Raw genomic sequence first — 16,589 nt, forward strand, 5'->3', positions numbered from 1 at the left:
CAAGCACAAGAGACTTGGAAAGTGGCTAAGGCTTGTTTAATGACCACCCCACAACTGGGAGTCGGGGCTACCACGCAGACCCCGCACCCCTCAGATAATAACAATCCTGTTGAGTCTAAGGATTTGCGAGAGGGCGACCCCCCTCCTCCATCCCCGAACCATGACCCACTCACGGAGGCGCAGGAGCGAGCTGAATCCAAAGATCAGCGGGAGGGCGACCCCTCCCCTTACTCCTCTGACTCCGTTTCATTCGCGGAAGCACGGGAGCGAGCTAAAACTTTCTGGGGCGGGCTAGCCGAGGTGGCTCGCGCCGCTGGGAAACCAGGGTCCGAGGGAGTCTGGGCACAACCCCCCCCATATGCGCTCCAAGATGGCCCCCAGGGAAAAGGCGAGGGGCGGGGGGAAGATGCCTTCGCGAGAAAGGAGAGATAGTGATGGATCAGGAGAACAGTAGAGCGGGGGATTGGGGGGGCGGTGGAGGCAGGGGCGAGGGGCGGAGAGCTGATGTGGGCGTCCATCTGGGGAGGTGCTGCTGTGGGGGAGACTCCTCCCTCAGCAGAAGGCAGGGTGAGCCAAGAGGGCGGGAACGGCCCGCCCACAGGGGTAACAGGCGGGGCCGGAGCAGAGAGTGGCCCGCCCGCAAGGGTAGTGGGCGGGGCCGGAACTCGTTTAAAAGGCACTGGAACCCGGAAGTAACCAGTCAGTCAAGTTCCGGTTCCGGATCAGATACGGAAGTAACTGACCACTCAAGTTTCGACTCCGACTCAGATACCGATTCAAATTCGGAGGAGGATGCAGGATCAAACAGAGTTAAAAGCAAAAATATCCGCATCCGAAATAAAGCGGAATCGCAAGGGGGAGAAATTCCTCTCACGGATTGGAGGAAAATTAAGATTGCGTGTGCCTATTAGGCTCCATCGACCGCGCTGGCGTTCCCGGTCCGAGTGACGGACGGGGGACAGAGGGTTCACACACCAATAAACGCTAAGGATGTGCAAGCGATTGTTAAAGCCATCGCGGATAAAGGGATTAATTCAGCCATGGTCTCCACCCTCATAGATGGTGTTTTCAGGGGAGACGACATGCTCCCGTTTGATATAAAACAAACTTGTAGGTTGATCTTTGACGGGGCAGGGATGATTGTTTTGAAACAAGAGTGGGAGGACAACTGTGCAAGACAACTAGTCCAAGTGGCTGGGGCGGATCACCCACTGCATGGCTCCAGCCTGCAGCGGCTCATGGGCACGGACCCAGCAATGATCACCCCCCAGGCACAGGCCCAGGGCCTGCGGGCCCATGAAGTTATGACAACCACTCGTGCGGCCAGAGAAGCCATTCGCACAGCCTCCAGAGTCATTGCCAAACCATCGTCCTGGTCAACAATAAAACAAAGCGATAGTGAGAGCTTCACGCAATTTGTAGATCGTCTCCAGGCAGCGGTCGACTCTTTGCGACTGCCTGTGGAGGCAAAAGGCCCAGTTGTGGCAGAATGCCTAAGCCAGCAGTGTAATTCGGCAACTAAAGAAATCTTGCAGTCATTGCCAGCGGGGTCCAGCATTGCGGACATGATTAAGCATGTCTTGAAAGAAGAGCACTTGGCCCCGATCCAGGTAGCTCTTCGCACCGCAATAGCTAGCGTGATGGCATGCATTAAGTGTGGCCAAGCAGGCCATGTCACATCAAATTGTCATCAGTATGGTGTTGCGGTTCACCCTACAACATAGGTGTCCTGGTTCAGGAACGGCACGGCAACCACCCTCAGGTCGCTCGGTCCATCAGCTCGCAGACACCAATGTGGTGGACGGCAAATGGCGTTTATTGGTAGGTAATAAAGCAATATATACCTTGAGTTTTACAACGTCACATCCGTCTGCTTAGATAACACACGAAACACTACACCTATCAGGGGAGGGGCCACTATCTTCCCGTACAGCGCGAGATCTTCCGAACGCAAGACCCTAACTACCAACATTTCCCCCCCCCATGCACAACTAAATTAGCTAAGATATAAAAGTCTTAAAAAAGATATATGCTTCTTAGTGTAATACTGTGTAAAAAATCTTTAGAGGTAGACTTCATAACATAAAATATAAGGCACAGTGAACAGGTGAAAACTATGAGGTAGTTATTAATAATGAGGTGTTAGTAGGGATAACTAGGGATAAGATTAGTAAATACTTTTCTTAAAGTAGTTGCTGGCGTTCAAGCAAAAGGATATTAACTTGCTCTAGCCGGCTCTTAACAAACAACATCAGCCTATTCAGTATGCAGGGTCCGAAAATCAGTGTTAGAACGATCATTATGATCGGCCCTGCTAGGGTGGATATCAGGGTTGTTAACCATGGCGAGTGGTTAAGCCATGAATCAAACCATCCTTGTTGGGCTTCTCTATCTCTTCTTCTCTTTTCTAGACCCTCCCTAAGTTTGGCCATTGTGTCTCTGACAACCCCTGTGTTATCTGCATATACACAACATTCTTCTCCTAAAGCTGCACAAAGTCCGCCTCGTTGTAAGAACAAGAGATCGAGTCCTCTACGATTCTGTAAAACAACTTCGGACAATGATCTCAATGACTTTTCTAAGGCGGTGATCGATTGTTCAATTCGAACCAAATCTTCATCTACTGCTACTCTGAGAGAATGAAATCTTTGGTTTTGTCCGACTAGCGAGGCTATTCCTGTTCCAGTCCCCGCGGCTCCTACGGTTAGCAGGGCAGCTATGGTCAGAGCAGTAATGGGTTCTCGTTTTTGTATGTGATTAAAAGTAGAAGGGGATAGATGTTCATATATGTATTCCTCTGGATGGTATATGATCCTTGGAACAACCATTGCTTGTATACAGAATTCATTGTTTTGATCAAATATGTTAAGGGATATGCACGGTGTGACTCCAGTTTTTGAACATATCCATTTGGTATTGCTAGCAGGAACTAACCATTTGGTTTTCGATTCTTTTTCTAGCCTGATCTCATTTGCGCATAACGCCTTTTTCCCAGGGGGTACCTTACCGACACAAGAGCCTTGCCCTGATATGTATTGCATTGTAATTCCTGGGATGTTGGTGGTGTTCCAAAGGCATTGCAATGGGTTAGGCCCGTTTACTAGTCCTGGTTTAGAGGGTACACCTACTGCTTCATAAAAGGGTGGCCTTATATCGAAGCAAAGCCAACAATTTGCTGTGATATTTGGATTGGTAGAATTCAATAGCTGGTATGACGAGTTCAACAACCTCCATAGGGGAGGCATTTCAATTTTGAAAGTATCGAGTGTCTTGGCGTTATTGGGAGCCGCAACCTTGGCATTGTTCTTGGTATTGTCTACCACAGGTTTAGATGTCTGTGGGTTAAGAACCCGGTTAGGTCCAAGTGTCTGAGGTGTTTGTAGCCTGACCTTGGTGATTTGTATTAGTGTTCCTGGATCCTTTAAGGTCTTACAAAGAAATACTGACCACGTTTTCCCTAAAAGCCAACCCACATTAGTCGGGTTTCTGATCTCTACGTCTAGACCGACACAATCACCTCTCCGATCCAGCATTTCATTGTACGCAAATATTGGAGGGATACATTGCACGACAAGGTGTCCACTCACACACTAATGCTCGGGGTATTTTTTTACCCCCTTTGCTCTTTCTGGCTGAAATCCCATTTTAGTGTGAGTTTGATCCCTCGCCTTTCTGTGTATCAGGGTGGAGACCTGTTTTGTGGGGACGTTGTTGTCACCGGGCAGCGATGCCATGGGGAGCACGGGGACCACATCGGCTCCCGAAACCTTAATGCACACGGGGCTGATTTGCACCGAAAGCAAAATAAAGCCCAAGTGGAAACATTTCCCTAGCAATCCAAGTATTAGAACCTATCACTGGGTTTCCAGATCAAAATTTGCATGCAAAGAGATGATTTTTTAGCACGCCGGTTGCATCTACAAGTCAAACCTTGATCCATGGTGACCCACCTTGACCCCAGGTTCTCTGCAGCCTTTGGGCTGAGGTGGTTGCATAATCACAGGCAAACCTATGCCTGGGGAAGGTTAGGTTGCACATGAGGAAAAGGTTCTTCACCCAGAGAGTGCTGGACACTGGAACAGGCTCCCCAGGGAGGTGTCACAGTCCCAAGCCTGACAGTGTTCAAGAAGAGACTGGACAACATCCTCAGACGCATGGTGTGAACTGTGGGGTTGTCCTGTGCAGGGACAGGAGTTGGACTCGATGATCCTTGTGGGTCCCTTCCAACTCGAGACATTCTACAATTCTGCGATTCCTCCATCCTTGACATCTCTCAGCACCATCTACACCAGAGATCTTAGCTGCAGGGCTGAACAAACCCCATGGCCACAGTGGTATGGACACAAACAACCCAAACGAGAAGAAAGTTTTAAAAAAGCCCAGCCTAGCCCTCTGCTTTTGGAAAACCAAGCTTTCATTGACTACAGACCAAATGGCTGGAGCAGACCAGCCATTGCCACCATGCCACAGCATGACCAGAAGGTCCAGCAGCAGTGATGGGACCTGCTGGTACCATCAGGCTGGAGACCTGGAGATCATCCTGGGTTCACATTTTCTTTTAAACGATGACAAATACAAATTTATGCTTCATATGTGAGTCTTAAAAACCAGCATCGGTCCAGATTATCGTTGCAGAGCAACCATGAAACAACAGGCTGGAGTGTCTCTCCTGCTGCTTTTTCAAACCATGTCCATGCAACTACCAACCCCAAACCTTTTCATTCTTATCTAGTAAACATGCAGCAACCCAAACTTGAAGAATACGTATTTTTATGCTGTATTTATTCACAGACCCAAGAGGAAGGTTGGACAAATTATGGCATATGCAGCTTTAAGGAATAATGTCACTCATGGGCACGTGATGTAAGGGTTGGCGATTCCCTCCCTAGCGCCAGCACGCAGAAGCAATTTATATTTTATGAGATATCTGCTTATTATGCCTAGCCAAGGGGTCTTATTTTGCTCAGGCAAAGGGAAACAAGCGGCTCCTATAAGCATAAGTATTTTCTTTCTGTTCGGACAAGGCGCCTAAAAAGAATATACAATGAGAAACTAAATAATCAAGAGGGTCACAAAAGCAGGAAGAAATGAAGCCTTATCATTCTCCAGTGGGTTCTCTGTTCATACGTTACAGGAATTAAAGACAAAAACAACAAAAAGCACCACAAAAGATAAAAATTAGAAAGCATGCCAACAATGAGGAATTTCCAGTAGATGAAGGGCAGAATAACCCTGAGAGAGAAACATGGACACCGGGGCAGCATCATGTGGCCAAAGTCATGGAGACCACGTTCACAGAACCACAGAATGTTAGGGATTGGAAGGGATCTCAAAAGATCATCTAGTCCTGCTCGGGCAGGGGGATTGGACTAGATGATCTTTCGAGGTCCCTTCCAATCCCTAACATTCTGTGATTCTGTGTAGTCCAATCCCCCTGCTGGAGCAGAAACACCCAGATGAGGTTACACAGGAAGGTGTCCAGGCGGGTTTTGAATGTCTCCAGAGAAGGAGACTCCACAACCTCCCTGGGCAGCCTGTTCCAGGCTCTGTCACCCTCACTGTGAAGAAGTTTCTTCTCATATTTAAGTGGAACCTCCTGTGCTCCAGTTTGTAGCCAATGCCCCTTGTTCTATCATTGGTTGTCACCGAGAAGAGCCTGGCTCCATCCTCCTGACACTCACCCTTTACATATTTATAAACATTAATGAGGTTACCCCTCAGTCTCCTCCAAGCTAAAGAGCCCCAGCTCCCTCAGCCTTTCCTCATAAGGGAGATGCTCCACTCCCTTAGTCATCTTTGTTGCCCTGCGCTGGACTCTCTCCAGCAGTTCTCTGTCCTTCTTGAACTGAGGGGCTCAGAACTGGGCACAATATTCCAGATGTGGTCTCACCAGGGCAGAGTAGAGGGGAAGGAGAACCTCTCTAAACCTACTAACCACATCCCTTCTAATACACCCCAGGATTCCATTGGTCCTCTTGGCCACAAGGGCACAGTGTTGGCTCATGGTCATCCTTAAGTCCACCAGGACCCCCAGGTCCCTTTCCCCTACACTGCTCTCCAATAGGTCATTCCCCAACTTATACTGGAACCTGGGGTTGTTCCTACCCAGATGCAAGAGACTACACTTTCCCTTGTTAAATTTCATTAAATTTTTCCCTGCCCAACTCTCCAGCCTGTCCAGGTCTCGCTGGATGGCAGCACAGCCTTCTGGCATGTCAGCCACTCCTCCCAGCTTGGTGTCATCAGCAAACTTGCTGACAGTGCACTCGATTCCCTCATCTAAGTCACTGATGAATATATTGAATAGTACTGGTCCTAGTACTGACCCTTGAGGGACTCCACTAGAAACAGGCCTCCAACTAGACTTTGCCCCATTGACCACAACTCTCCAGCCTGTTCTTCTCACTATTTCTATTAACCCTGATTAAATCCTTCAACCCCACCATCCAGCAAATGCATTTTGGGGATGGCACGGAGTATTTTTTTTCACTGACCAGCACATGTACAGCTCAGCGCTTGCCATTTTTACAGCTGGTGGAGAAGTTCATGGAGTATCTTCAAAAAACCCAAACAAACCCCAAAGGTATTTTTTTAAAAATCATAAAATGAGGGACAATATGAAGGTGGGACTAGGAAGGATCTCTGGTTTACAGAGCTACTGCAGGTGAGAACATAATTTAATTCCCTTCATAAACAGCCTTTATTTTCCCCATGGAAGAGATGTCCAGGCGTTGTGCGCAGCAATAAATTTCCCACTTAAAGGACGATCTTTGACCGAACCACCTTGAATTGCAATAAACACTTATCCTGTCACTAAATACCTATATTTACACCCACAGCTATATATATATCTCCCCAGGCTGGACAGGATTGACTTATCTGCTGCCTCCAGGCAGGAAATTTGCATTTTAAGAACTTCTGGTCTCATTTATTGTATCAGTTTCTATTCCCCTAACATCAGAGGAAAGGTGGGAGAAAGGGAGGGGAGGAGCATCTTGTGTTTAAAAAGAAATTTTTAAATGTGACAGGAAACATTAACCTTATAATTTGTCAGACAAGCAATGAGGACATCCCCCCTTCGCAGGATTTTTAGAGCGATGTGTGTAGGTCCCTCCACCAATGAGGACATTTGCACGTCTCTCTTCTCTGGTCCTGTGGTATGTCTATTTTTTTAGAGAGAAAATTCCTTCCTTCCCCTGATTTTATTAAAAATTCAGGTCTTTCATGGAGAGCGGGGAAGAGGATTAGGATGTGGAAATAGCCAAGCCAGCAGAAATAGCTGCTTGATCAAAGAGACATTGAGGTTTTATTCAGGATCTTTAGAAATCTGGATTTTTTTTCCTCTGCTACTTTTAATAACTTTTTTTTTTAACTTAATCATTACCCCACAATTGGCTTCAGGAAAATATTCAGCAAATTCAAGGGAGTGCAGCAAAAGCCCTCTCAGATTTCTAATGAATCCTCTGGGAAAACGAGGGAGAAAAAGATGTAACACTATTCAGAAGTTAAAATTCAGGCAGAATTTGGGGTGTCTGTGTGTTACAGTCTATAGAAAGGACTAGGAAAACAAAACAAAAGAAAACAAAACCTTTCAAGGCTTGTTTTAGCTACACAAAAGCAATTTTTTTTTTCAAAGGGAAGTCAGTTATAAGGCTGAGAAAAGCCCGTGTTGTTCTCTGGTGTGTTTAAGCCAAAGCTCAATGCAGTGACATTTCTGAGACTCAAATGTCTATTGAGTTATTATTTGTTCCCCATACCCAAATCAGTTAATTCTCCAGAAAACTGCTCTTCTCCAGTCTAAAACTACTTGTGAACTCCTTAAAAGCAAAATAGAGGATCTTTCTTCATCATCCTTCCAGGAACCGCCTTACACATCCAGCTCTCCCATTCTCTTGTCTCATCTCCTTGTGGTCCTAGGTCATAAGCCCAAAACCAACCACCTTCTAAGGATAATCCCAGCCTAGTCCGGCCACTCAGCTGCTTTGTGTCCATCCCTCCATCAGCCTGGCTCAAGGAAAAGCTGCAAAGCAGCCAAATTTCCATTCTTCATCTTTTTTTTTTTTTTTTTTCTTTGTAGCACAAACCAGTTCCTGGTAAACTGGGGTGTAAGGAACAGAGATGGTCCAGCGGTGGACACCATCATGGTCTTCATCTCCCTCCTGCTGAGGTTGGTGTGTCCTTCAATGTGGGGTGGGGACAATGGGGTAGATGGGGGACAGATGGACAAATGGAAACGTGGGTGTTCAGAGGAATATCCTACATTTGATGGGGTAGCATCTTCTGGAGAAAGGAAGGACCCCATAGCACATCTGACACCGCTCCTTGGTGTGAGGAGCATCTCTTCAGCCTGAGCCCTGCCAGAGCATCCCATAGGATGCAGAGTTAAGGATTAATTGTGCAAAAGTGGGATTTCCAAGAGGAGTCGGGGAGGTTTCAGGACATAAGGAAGACCTGGGCTGTGGGGCTTGTCCAACCTCTAGGAACCAGCTCCCCTCAGGGTTGTGCAGACAATGCAATGGTGATGATGACGGGAGCTTCACAGACACCTTCAGTTTTAACCCCACTCTGCTCAGGGTCTCCATCTGCTCTGAGGCACACAACAAAGCATGGTCCTAAATAAATTCAGCCCTGGGTGCAAATACCTTTCTCCTCCGCAAGCCCAACATCTCCCACACTTGATGTGCACCCTGAGGGACAGAGAGCAACATGAAGGAGGGTGTGAGACCAAGTCACCACCCAGTGAGGTTTCTGCTTGGAAAAAAGCCTTTGGAAAAAGCTTCCTCGGCACGGAGCTGTGTTTTCGGGGCCGTGCAACGAGGCTGCAGTGCCCTCTAGTGCTGTTGGAGGTTCCTCTGCCACCAGCCCTGTCCCCTCGGTCACCGAATGTCAAGCCCACCTTGAGAGCTGCAATGTTAAGTCATCCTTGTCCAACCCTTCTTGGACATCCCAAATCCATGTCTCTGAACCCAGCTGACCCAACCAGGGTGTGAGAGAACCCAAACACCTCCCATCCTGCCAGAAGGTCATCACACTCCAAACAACAGGGCAGCCTGGCCCTAACCTTGCTCACCTGACCAGTACCAGCTCCAGGAACCACAATTAAAAAAGCATCTCTGTGCCTACTGGGTTGGGAAGACACCCCCATAAATTACGAGTCAACATCGCTAAGTCTGCTTGAACTGGGTGACAGCCAGAAAAATAAAACCAGCTCTGAGAAGGGAGAGTCTATCTCATTTGTTACAATCAGAAACCAGCTCTGAGTAATAATAATAATAATAATAATAATAATAATAATAATGGAAATGTCAAAGCTCTTGGCCATTTCCCTGGTGTTTCCTTTGTGCAGTGATGTCTATCATATGATATGGAAGACCATTATAATCTGGAAAACCCACGCAAGTCTCATAAAAACCATCGGGTTTGTAACCTGGTTCGGGGCTCACAGCAACTGTGCTCTACTGTCAGAGCCCAGGCTTGGACTTTATAAAAACCTGTGAGCTGGTGACCTGCATGGAAGATAAGCCAGACTTAGTCTGGACCTCTCCTCTCCAGTGCTTTGGAGATGGCAACTGTCCCACCTGTCTTGGTCAACAGCAGCCTTAACTCTAACATGGGAGTGATACTAAAGGAGTCACAGGTGATCACAGCAATTTGCCCTCTCAGCCCAAGGTCACTGTCAGTTGGATTAAATGCAACAAAAAACAGGCCACAGCAAGACCATATTTTACTGAAAGTCACGGCAGAACAAAAGCTTTTTACTCAGCAGTGGAGATCTGACTCCCAATATGTTGTGACCTATACTCAAGTAAAGCTTGGCTCTTCGACAGGGGCTTTCCACAGTGGTTTTCACAGTTAAAGGATTGGAAAGACCCTTGGGATATGGGAAGTTGGCTTGTTAGATGAGAAACCTTCTCTGAAAGCAATGCTTACATGCTCTGGATGGAATCCAGCAGGATCTGGGGGTGGGGAGAAGAAATCCCCCTAGTTTGGGACTCCTGGGAGTCACCCCAACTTGTTCAGAAGTGTTTGGTAGACACGTAAAGGATGTCAGGGTTGTGATGCCACTATGAGAGAGGAGGGATCTGGGGTGGCTAAAATGAGAACTATCCAACCTTGTAGTGAAGAAAGAGAAGGCAAGAGAGGATGTGGAGACAATTAGGACTCTGTATGGTGATGGTAAATAACATCACCCCACCAAAGAGCTGTCCCTGAGCTCCAAAGAGACCTGTCCCTCTGACACCACTACTCTGGAAGGGTCAGTAGGATCCAGGACCAAACCCTCACATCAGCGCTGGTCACTGACCTCCTCTCCTTGCATGCAGAGTGACAGCAGAGGGGATGCTTACCCACAATCCACCTTTCTCCTCCTGGACACCTGGGTTGGTTTCATCTCTCTTTAGGCACCTCCCATGACTGAACAATCCACGTGTGAGCTGGTCCCTCTGGGCTCCTTGCAGAACCAACAGAGAAAGGACATGGGTGTCCTCATAGAATCATAGAGTCATTTTGGTTGGAAGAGACCCTCAAGATCATCGAGTCCAACCATTACCCCAACCCTGGCACTAACCCATGTCCCTAAAAACCTCATCTCCGTGTCTCTTCAACCCCTCCAGGGATGGTGACTTCACCACTGCCCTGGGCAGCCTGTTCCAATGCCCGACAGCCCTTTCCACGGAGAAATTGTTCCCAAGATCCAACCTCAACCTCCCCTGGCGCAACTTGAGGCCGTTTCCTCTCATCCTGTCGCTTGTTCCTTGGGAGCAGAGCCTGACATCCCTGGCTCCAACATCCTTTCAGGCAGTTGCAGAGAGCGAGAAGGCCTCCCCTCAGCTCCTGTTCTCCAGGCTGAACCCCCCAGATCCCTCAGCTGCTCCCATCGCACTTGTGCTCCAGCCCCTTCCCCGGCTCCGTTCCCTTCTCTAAACTCGCTCCAGCACCTCAAAGGCTTTCTTGGTGCAAGGGGCCCAAAACTGATCTCAGGATTCAAGGTTTGGCCTCCCCAGTGCCCAGTAAAGGCAAAAAAAATGATTCAGATGAGAATCACTCAGCCTTCTCTAGACCTCTATGCAAGACACAACAAATCACACCCCAATATGTTCACACCTCCCCTACAGCAGGAACCACAAGCAACCAACCCACATGCAGACCCCACCTTTACTCGCACGATCTCTGCACTGAATTTTAATGTCTGACTTGCAAGCACTTGTCAATGAGGAGAGGTTGCAAAGAGAGTAGGCAAGGACACCTGTTAGGTGCCTAAATTCAGATGGGATGCCAGCATGGTCAGGAATCCTGGTGCTTCTAAGCCTGTTTGGACAAAGTCAGAAGGACAATGGTGCTAAGAGGAACGTGAACGATTTACAGAGTCTGCCTTTTCCCTAAGGCGCTGCTCCCTTGTTTCTCATCCAACGAGGAAGCTGGATGACAACTGTAGCCAGAAGAGAAACAAGCACTTTATTGTAACTCTGAGCATATGATAAAAAGGGTCAAAAATGAGTACGGAAATGGAAGGAGATGAGCAGCAAATTATAAGACGCCAAACAAAACAATATCAATACAGTCTTCCAAGTTTATCCCATAGCACCAGTAAAGCCCAGTATGCCTTTTAAAAGTGCCACGTAATTTCTGTCTCCTAAAACACATGATAAGGAGCAGTTGGCCAGCAAAGTCACGGCCACACCATTTGGAGGAGGACGGACTCACCCTGAAGGCACAAATCCAGCAAATTGAAAGCAAAAAACTGCAAAATGTCAGCCAAGAAACCACTTGGGATGTGTCCCAAAACTCTCCGCTGGTGTCGAGCAGCATTCACGGTGTGAAATGCAGCCTCCTGTGCCCTTTGTGAGCTATAGCAGCTTCACAGGAAGGATGGGGGATATCTTGTAGGACATCAACCTTTGGGTTGTCTTCTCTGGTAAGGAGAGTTTGCCAAGGGCTTGCAGTCTGAAGACCATATGGGGTATTCGGCTGTGACACATCCAAGCCTGAAAATCTTCCCAAGCGTTTGCCAAAGGGAGCAAAAGCAAAATGTACTGACTCAGTCCTCCCCGTGATGTCCTCATGACATCAAGATGGTTACATGGTCTCCAACAACCCAGCTGAGGTGAGGATGATGAAGATGGGCTCTGCATCTGAGCTGCGTCTCTCTAATGTGGCAGACAACTGATCCTCCCTGGCATGCAATAAAAAAATCAGATCTTATGAATGGGGAATACTTATCTTCAAAAGATTATTTTTTTTCTAAACTCTATTTTTTTGGCAGCACTTAGGGGAATTAGTGTCCAAATCCAACTACAGACTCCTATGAGTAAGGAGAGATGAAGAGGTCACGGCTCACGAGTTGAGCCAAAGCAATGACCTCATGAGCTCCTAGCCATGAAGATTTCAACAAAAAAAGCCTATTTACCAGTAAAAACAAGCATCCCAGGTGAGATTTGAGACAGGGCAGGAGGAACCTTCAAAATACCAGTTGTCCCAAAGGAATTGTGTCCAGTGCTGAAGCGGAGCCGAATTCTCCTGCCTGTGTCCAGAAGATGGCAGAACACGCCATGCCACAGATCTCCATGCCACAGATCTTCGGAGTGATGCAAACATTCTCTAATTTCAAAATAAAAGTCTGCTGATGAGCATTTTTCCCTCATTTATAAAGAAAAAGGGATTTGGGGGAGGTTGTTTTTGGTTTTTGTTAATTTTTTTAACCTTTTCATTGCCAAATAGTCATAGGCTTTCCTTGCAATATTTTGTTAAAATCCTATTGATAGATTCCAGCAGCAAAACTCAAGTATATATATTAATGTCCAGATATCCAGAATATTCTGCTTAACCCATTAGGGGGGGGTCACTGTATCTTTCTGTAGAGATACATACGCAGAAATTAGTGCTAAATTAATGTCCTGTGTCCATCACACCATCAAAGGAACCTACATTTCCAAAGCAGCCTGCATGTAAGACTCATTAAATCTCTCAAATTTGGTGGTCTGAACCCAAAAAGCCTCTTCCTCAGGATATGCTGCAAACATAACCGCAATGTGGGAAAGCCCCATGGAAAATGATTTTTTCTTCTGTATGCTCAGATGAATATTTTCCCTTATGCCTCCACGCACTGTGCTCCACAGAGACATTTAAAACGAGGGATAAAGACCAGCAAAATCACTGTCGGCATCGCACGATCGTGTTTAAATCCAGTTAACAATATGTCAGGATTAAACCAGCTGTCTGCAAGAATTTCACTTGTCAATGCCAAACGAGACAAATCCTCACCCAGAACTACCCAGCTCCTCATTCCTACACACAAAATAATGTAGTATAAGCACAAATAAAACACCAAATCCAGCATTCCCACCAGGTCTTCCAGCTTAGAGCTGCCACACTAAGAATTAAGCTGGATACTAAGATGTATTTTGGAATTAATTCGCTGGAATCAATGGACTCAACCTGGTGTTACAACAGGACGAGGAGACAACCAGACCAAGAGGACCTGGCGTATTTTGTAGCTATCAATTATAAAAGACAAACCCTAGAGGAAAATGTCAGTTCCTCGCACCAAAGATTCATAGAATCATTTTGGTTGGAAAAGACTCTCAAGATCATCAAGTCCAACCGTTAACCCAACCCTGGCACTAACCCATGTCCCTGAGAACCTCATCTCCACATCTGTTCGACCCCTCCAGGGATGGTGACTCCACCACTGCCCTGGGCAGCCTGTTCCTGTGGGAGATTTGAAGGATTTTCTTGAGGTTGTTGTGTGGATGGGTTTCTATTAGATGGAGATTTATTTCTCAACTAGCCAGGCCCAAAGGAATTTCAAGGCCACTTCGAAAGCTGAAAACAGGACCTGCTGTGGGAGTGAGGCAGTTCTACAATAACAGGGCCTCAACATGACGTAAATCAACAGACCCATTAGCAGTGAGACTCGGGCGCGTGGACAGCTCATGAACATGGACAATATCCAATCAGCTAATGCATGCTTGGAGTGTGGATGCGTGATCAGGAAATAACTGCATATATAAGGAGGCTTGTTTCTGTAATAAATGGCTTCGCTTGAATTCATATTGGATTGTGTGGAGTCCATGAGTTTTCACCCTCACATGTTCCAATGCCTGACAGCTCTTTCTGGGAAGAAATTTTCCCTCTTATCCAATCTAAACCTCCCTTGGTGCAACTTGAGGCTATTTCCAATTATTCCTCAGGGAAGATAACCTTATTTTGCAGAATTACTGGAGTCTGTATCAGCTGACTGATGTTTTCTCCCTGTGACCTAAAGTCCAGACATACCAAGGATGCTGCCAAAATCAGCAACTCTTCTCCACTCCTTCCACTGGTTTGTGTATTTAGTGCCAGCTACCTCATCCAAAAGAAACAGTAAAGCGGATCATCACATGGTTTGCAGGACGAGCAAAGTTTTTCCTTCACACAGTGCATGAGCAAGAAGCCCAGTGAGCTCTTTGCTCATCACAGAAAAAGGCGATGCTGCCGCAGCATGTGAGACATCTCCATCCTTTCCTTCTGCAGGCAAAGGGGAGAATTCAGCAAAATCGTGCCGAGCACCCTCAGAAACTTGCCCATCAGCTACTTTGAGGACTAGGGCTCTGGAAAGTGAAAAATTATATGATTCTGACAAACTGACCTATTCAATAGGATTTCTTAACTGAAGGCCTCGTCCTGTCATTCCCCAACTTTCGAGCACCAAATGTCATTTAAGCAGAATTACTAAAATCAGGTTGTAGAGACAGACTTGGAGAAGAAACAGGATAGAGAAAACTTACAAGTCGATGAGCACTGCATATAAACATACACACACCCCATAGGGGAAACATATGGATCAGCACATCATCACCACTGGCTTCTTGGCCACAATTTATTTTGGAGCTTTCAGGAGCCTTGATGGTTTTCAGAACCTCCTTTCCTAAAATATATGAGCCCTGTGTCCATGTATGGGTATAAACATATGTATATTTGTCTGTATATATATACTGCCTTCAACGTTTTGCCTCCCAATGAAGTCTCTGCAGTAACTACCCTTGCCCAGTACTTGCTGAAATCACCGCAGAATTATCCATCACAAAGCCCAAAGAACCACAGCTCAGAGCATCCAGCCCAGGTTTTCCCACTTCGGGGAAAGGTTTTCCACTTCTGGGAAAGATTTCCTAAAGAAAAGTAAGGCAGAAAAGCTTCTGGTCTCCACCGTACTGTGAGGAGACGTCCTTGTCACCTACCTGCCACACTGGAAGGACTTTCTCTATGTCATTCAAGTTGATGCTGTTGCCGTCCTCGTATTTCCCTTTTCCAAGCCTGTGGCAGGAAGAAAACAAAAAGAAAACTGAGTGAAACCTCGCTGGAGGCAAAGTTCATTTTCTATTATGGCACATGAGGAAGATGAGTTCATCCTGCAAAGGACTCTCTTGAAAACAAAGTAGCTCTCAGAAGTGAGCGAGCTGTCTCTCTAAAACAGTCCCACGTGAGTGTAAAGCCATTAATACAAGATTAAATGTTTTTCCCAGTCCTCTCCATCTACACCATCCACCACAGCATTCAAATGCTTTGGGTAATAGTAGCAGTGAGAAAATCAAAAGCAGTTCCAAGCAGAAGCATTGGGGGATTTGATTCTCAGACCAAGTAAAACTGAAAGCTCAACCCACCTGGAAAAAACCAAAACAATACAATACAAAACAAATGAGGACACAAAAATGTAATGAAAACTGTTTCCTTTGAAGAATTGCTCATTTGTTAGTCTCCACGGGAGCTCCTGTTCCCCTGCTGAGAAAGGTGTCGGTGAAAAAGCACAAATGTCCATTGCGGACAGCAAACAGTGATCGATATAAAATACAAACATACAGTTTGAAATGTGAAAAAAAAGGGGGTGAGAAGCCGAGCACTGACAGACCAAACACATAGCTAGTAGATGAAGGATTTTCTTGTAACAAGAAAGGAAAAAAAAAAAATCCGAAGATAACTACTAGCTGGATGCAAGGAGTTTGTAATGATACAGAAGAAAAAATAGTCAATAAATACCCTTCTACATTTATAAACTATTTTTATAATGCAAGAATGATAATGTATTTTTTGGTCAATTAGTGACATATTATTAAATAATATATATTAGACAGAAACTTTGATAGCAGCAGGTCCAGGTAATTAGTGCCTTGAAGTCAGAGAACAACAGATCTTGGTGGAATTACAGCAAATGGGGTAATAAAAAAGGCAGAAAAATTGAATATGCTGAGGTACCAGGCTTGAAAAACCACCAAGCTGAATGGAAACGCTTAGTCTAACTAGTACTCTAATCAATTTATTGGAAATCAAAGGTGTTCAACGGTGGACTTGCCCTCACAGATGAAACAGTGACTTTGATTTGCAAAGACAAAAATGTCTGTGTGTATATGTGTGTATATATAGATATGTGTGTATATATATATATATATATATATATGTAAAGAAAAAAAATATATATGAGGGGGATGAGGAGGCACAGCTGAGCCTGAACTCAAAAGAGGTGGTTGAGAAATTTAATCTTAGAGTCCTGGGAAAAACTAAAGTGATAAACGGGGTTTGGGAGATATCTGGAATGAAGAGAAAAATATCAGCTACAA

At 46.0% G+C, this 16,589-nt stretch overlaps 1 protein-coding gene across 5 annotated transcripts in view; it reads right to left on the reverse strand.

The window, feature by feature from the left end:
- LOC136115739 (CBP80/20-dependent translation initiation factor-like) overlaps positions 1 to 16,589 on the reverse strand; it is a 125,097-nt gene that overhangs the window by 47,215 nt on the left and 61,293 nt on the right. For 2 of the 5 annotated variants that reach the window (XM_071801614.1, XM_065861947.2), the window contains 3 exons: positions 15,216 to 15,291; positions 12,407 to 12,597; positions 1,834 to 12,172 (listed from right to left, as the gene is read on the reverse strand). In XM_071801614.1, the coding sequence (XP_071657715.1) occupies positions 12,076 to 12,172; positions 12,407 to 12,597; positions 15,216 to 15,291 (364 nt within the window). In that variant the 3' untranslated portion in view covers positions 1,834 to 12,075. Of the gene's footprint in view, positions 1 to 1,833; positions 12,173 to 12,406; positions 15,292 to 16,589 lie in introns of those variants that run through there. The other 3 variants (XM_071801617.1, XM_071801616.1, XM_071801615.1) reach the window with 2 other exon arrangements.

The sequence above is a fragment of the Patagioenas fasciata genome, chromosome W (genome assembly GCF_037038585.1).
Source record: "Patagioenas fasciata isolate bPatFas1 chromosome W, bPatFas1.hap1, whole genome shotgun sequence".
In the NCBI taxonomy this organism is placed as follows: Eukaryota; Metazoa; Chordata; class Aves; order Columbiformes; family Columbidae; genus Patagioenas; species Patagioenas fasciata.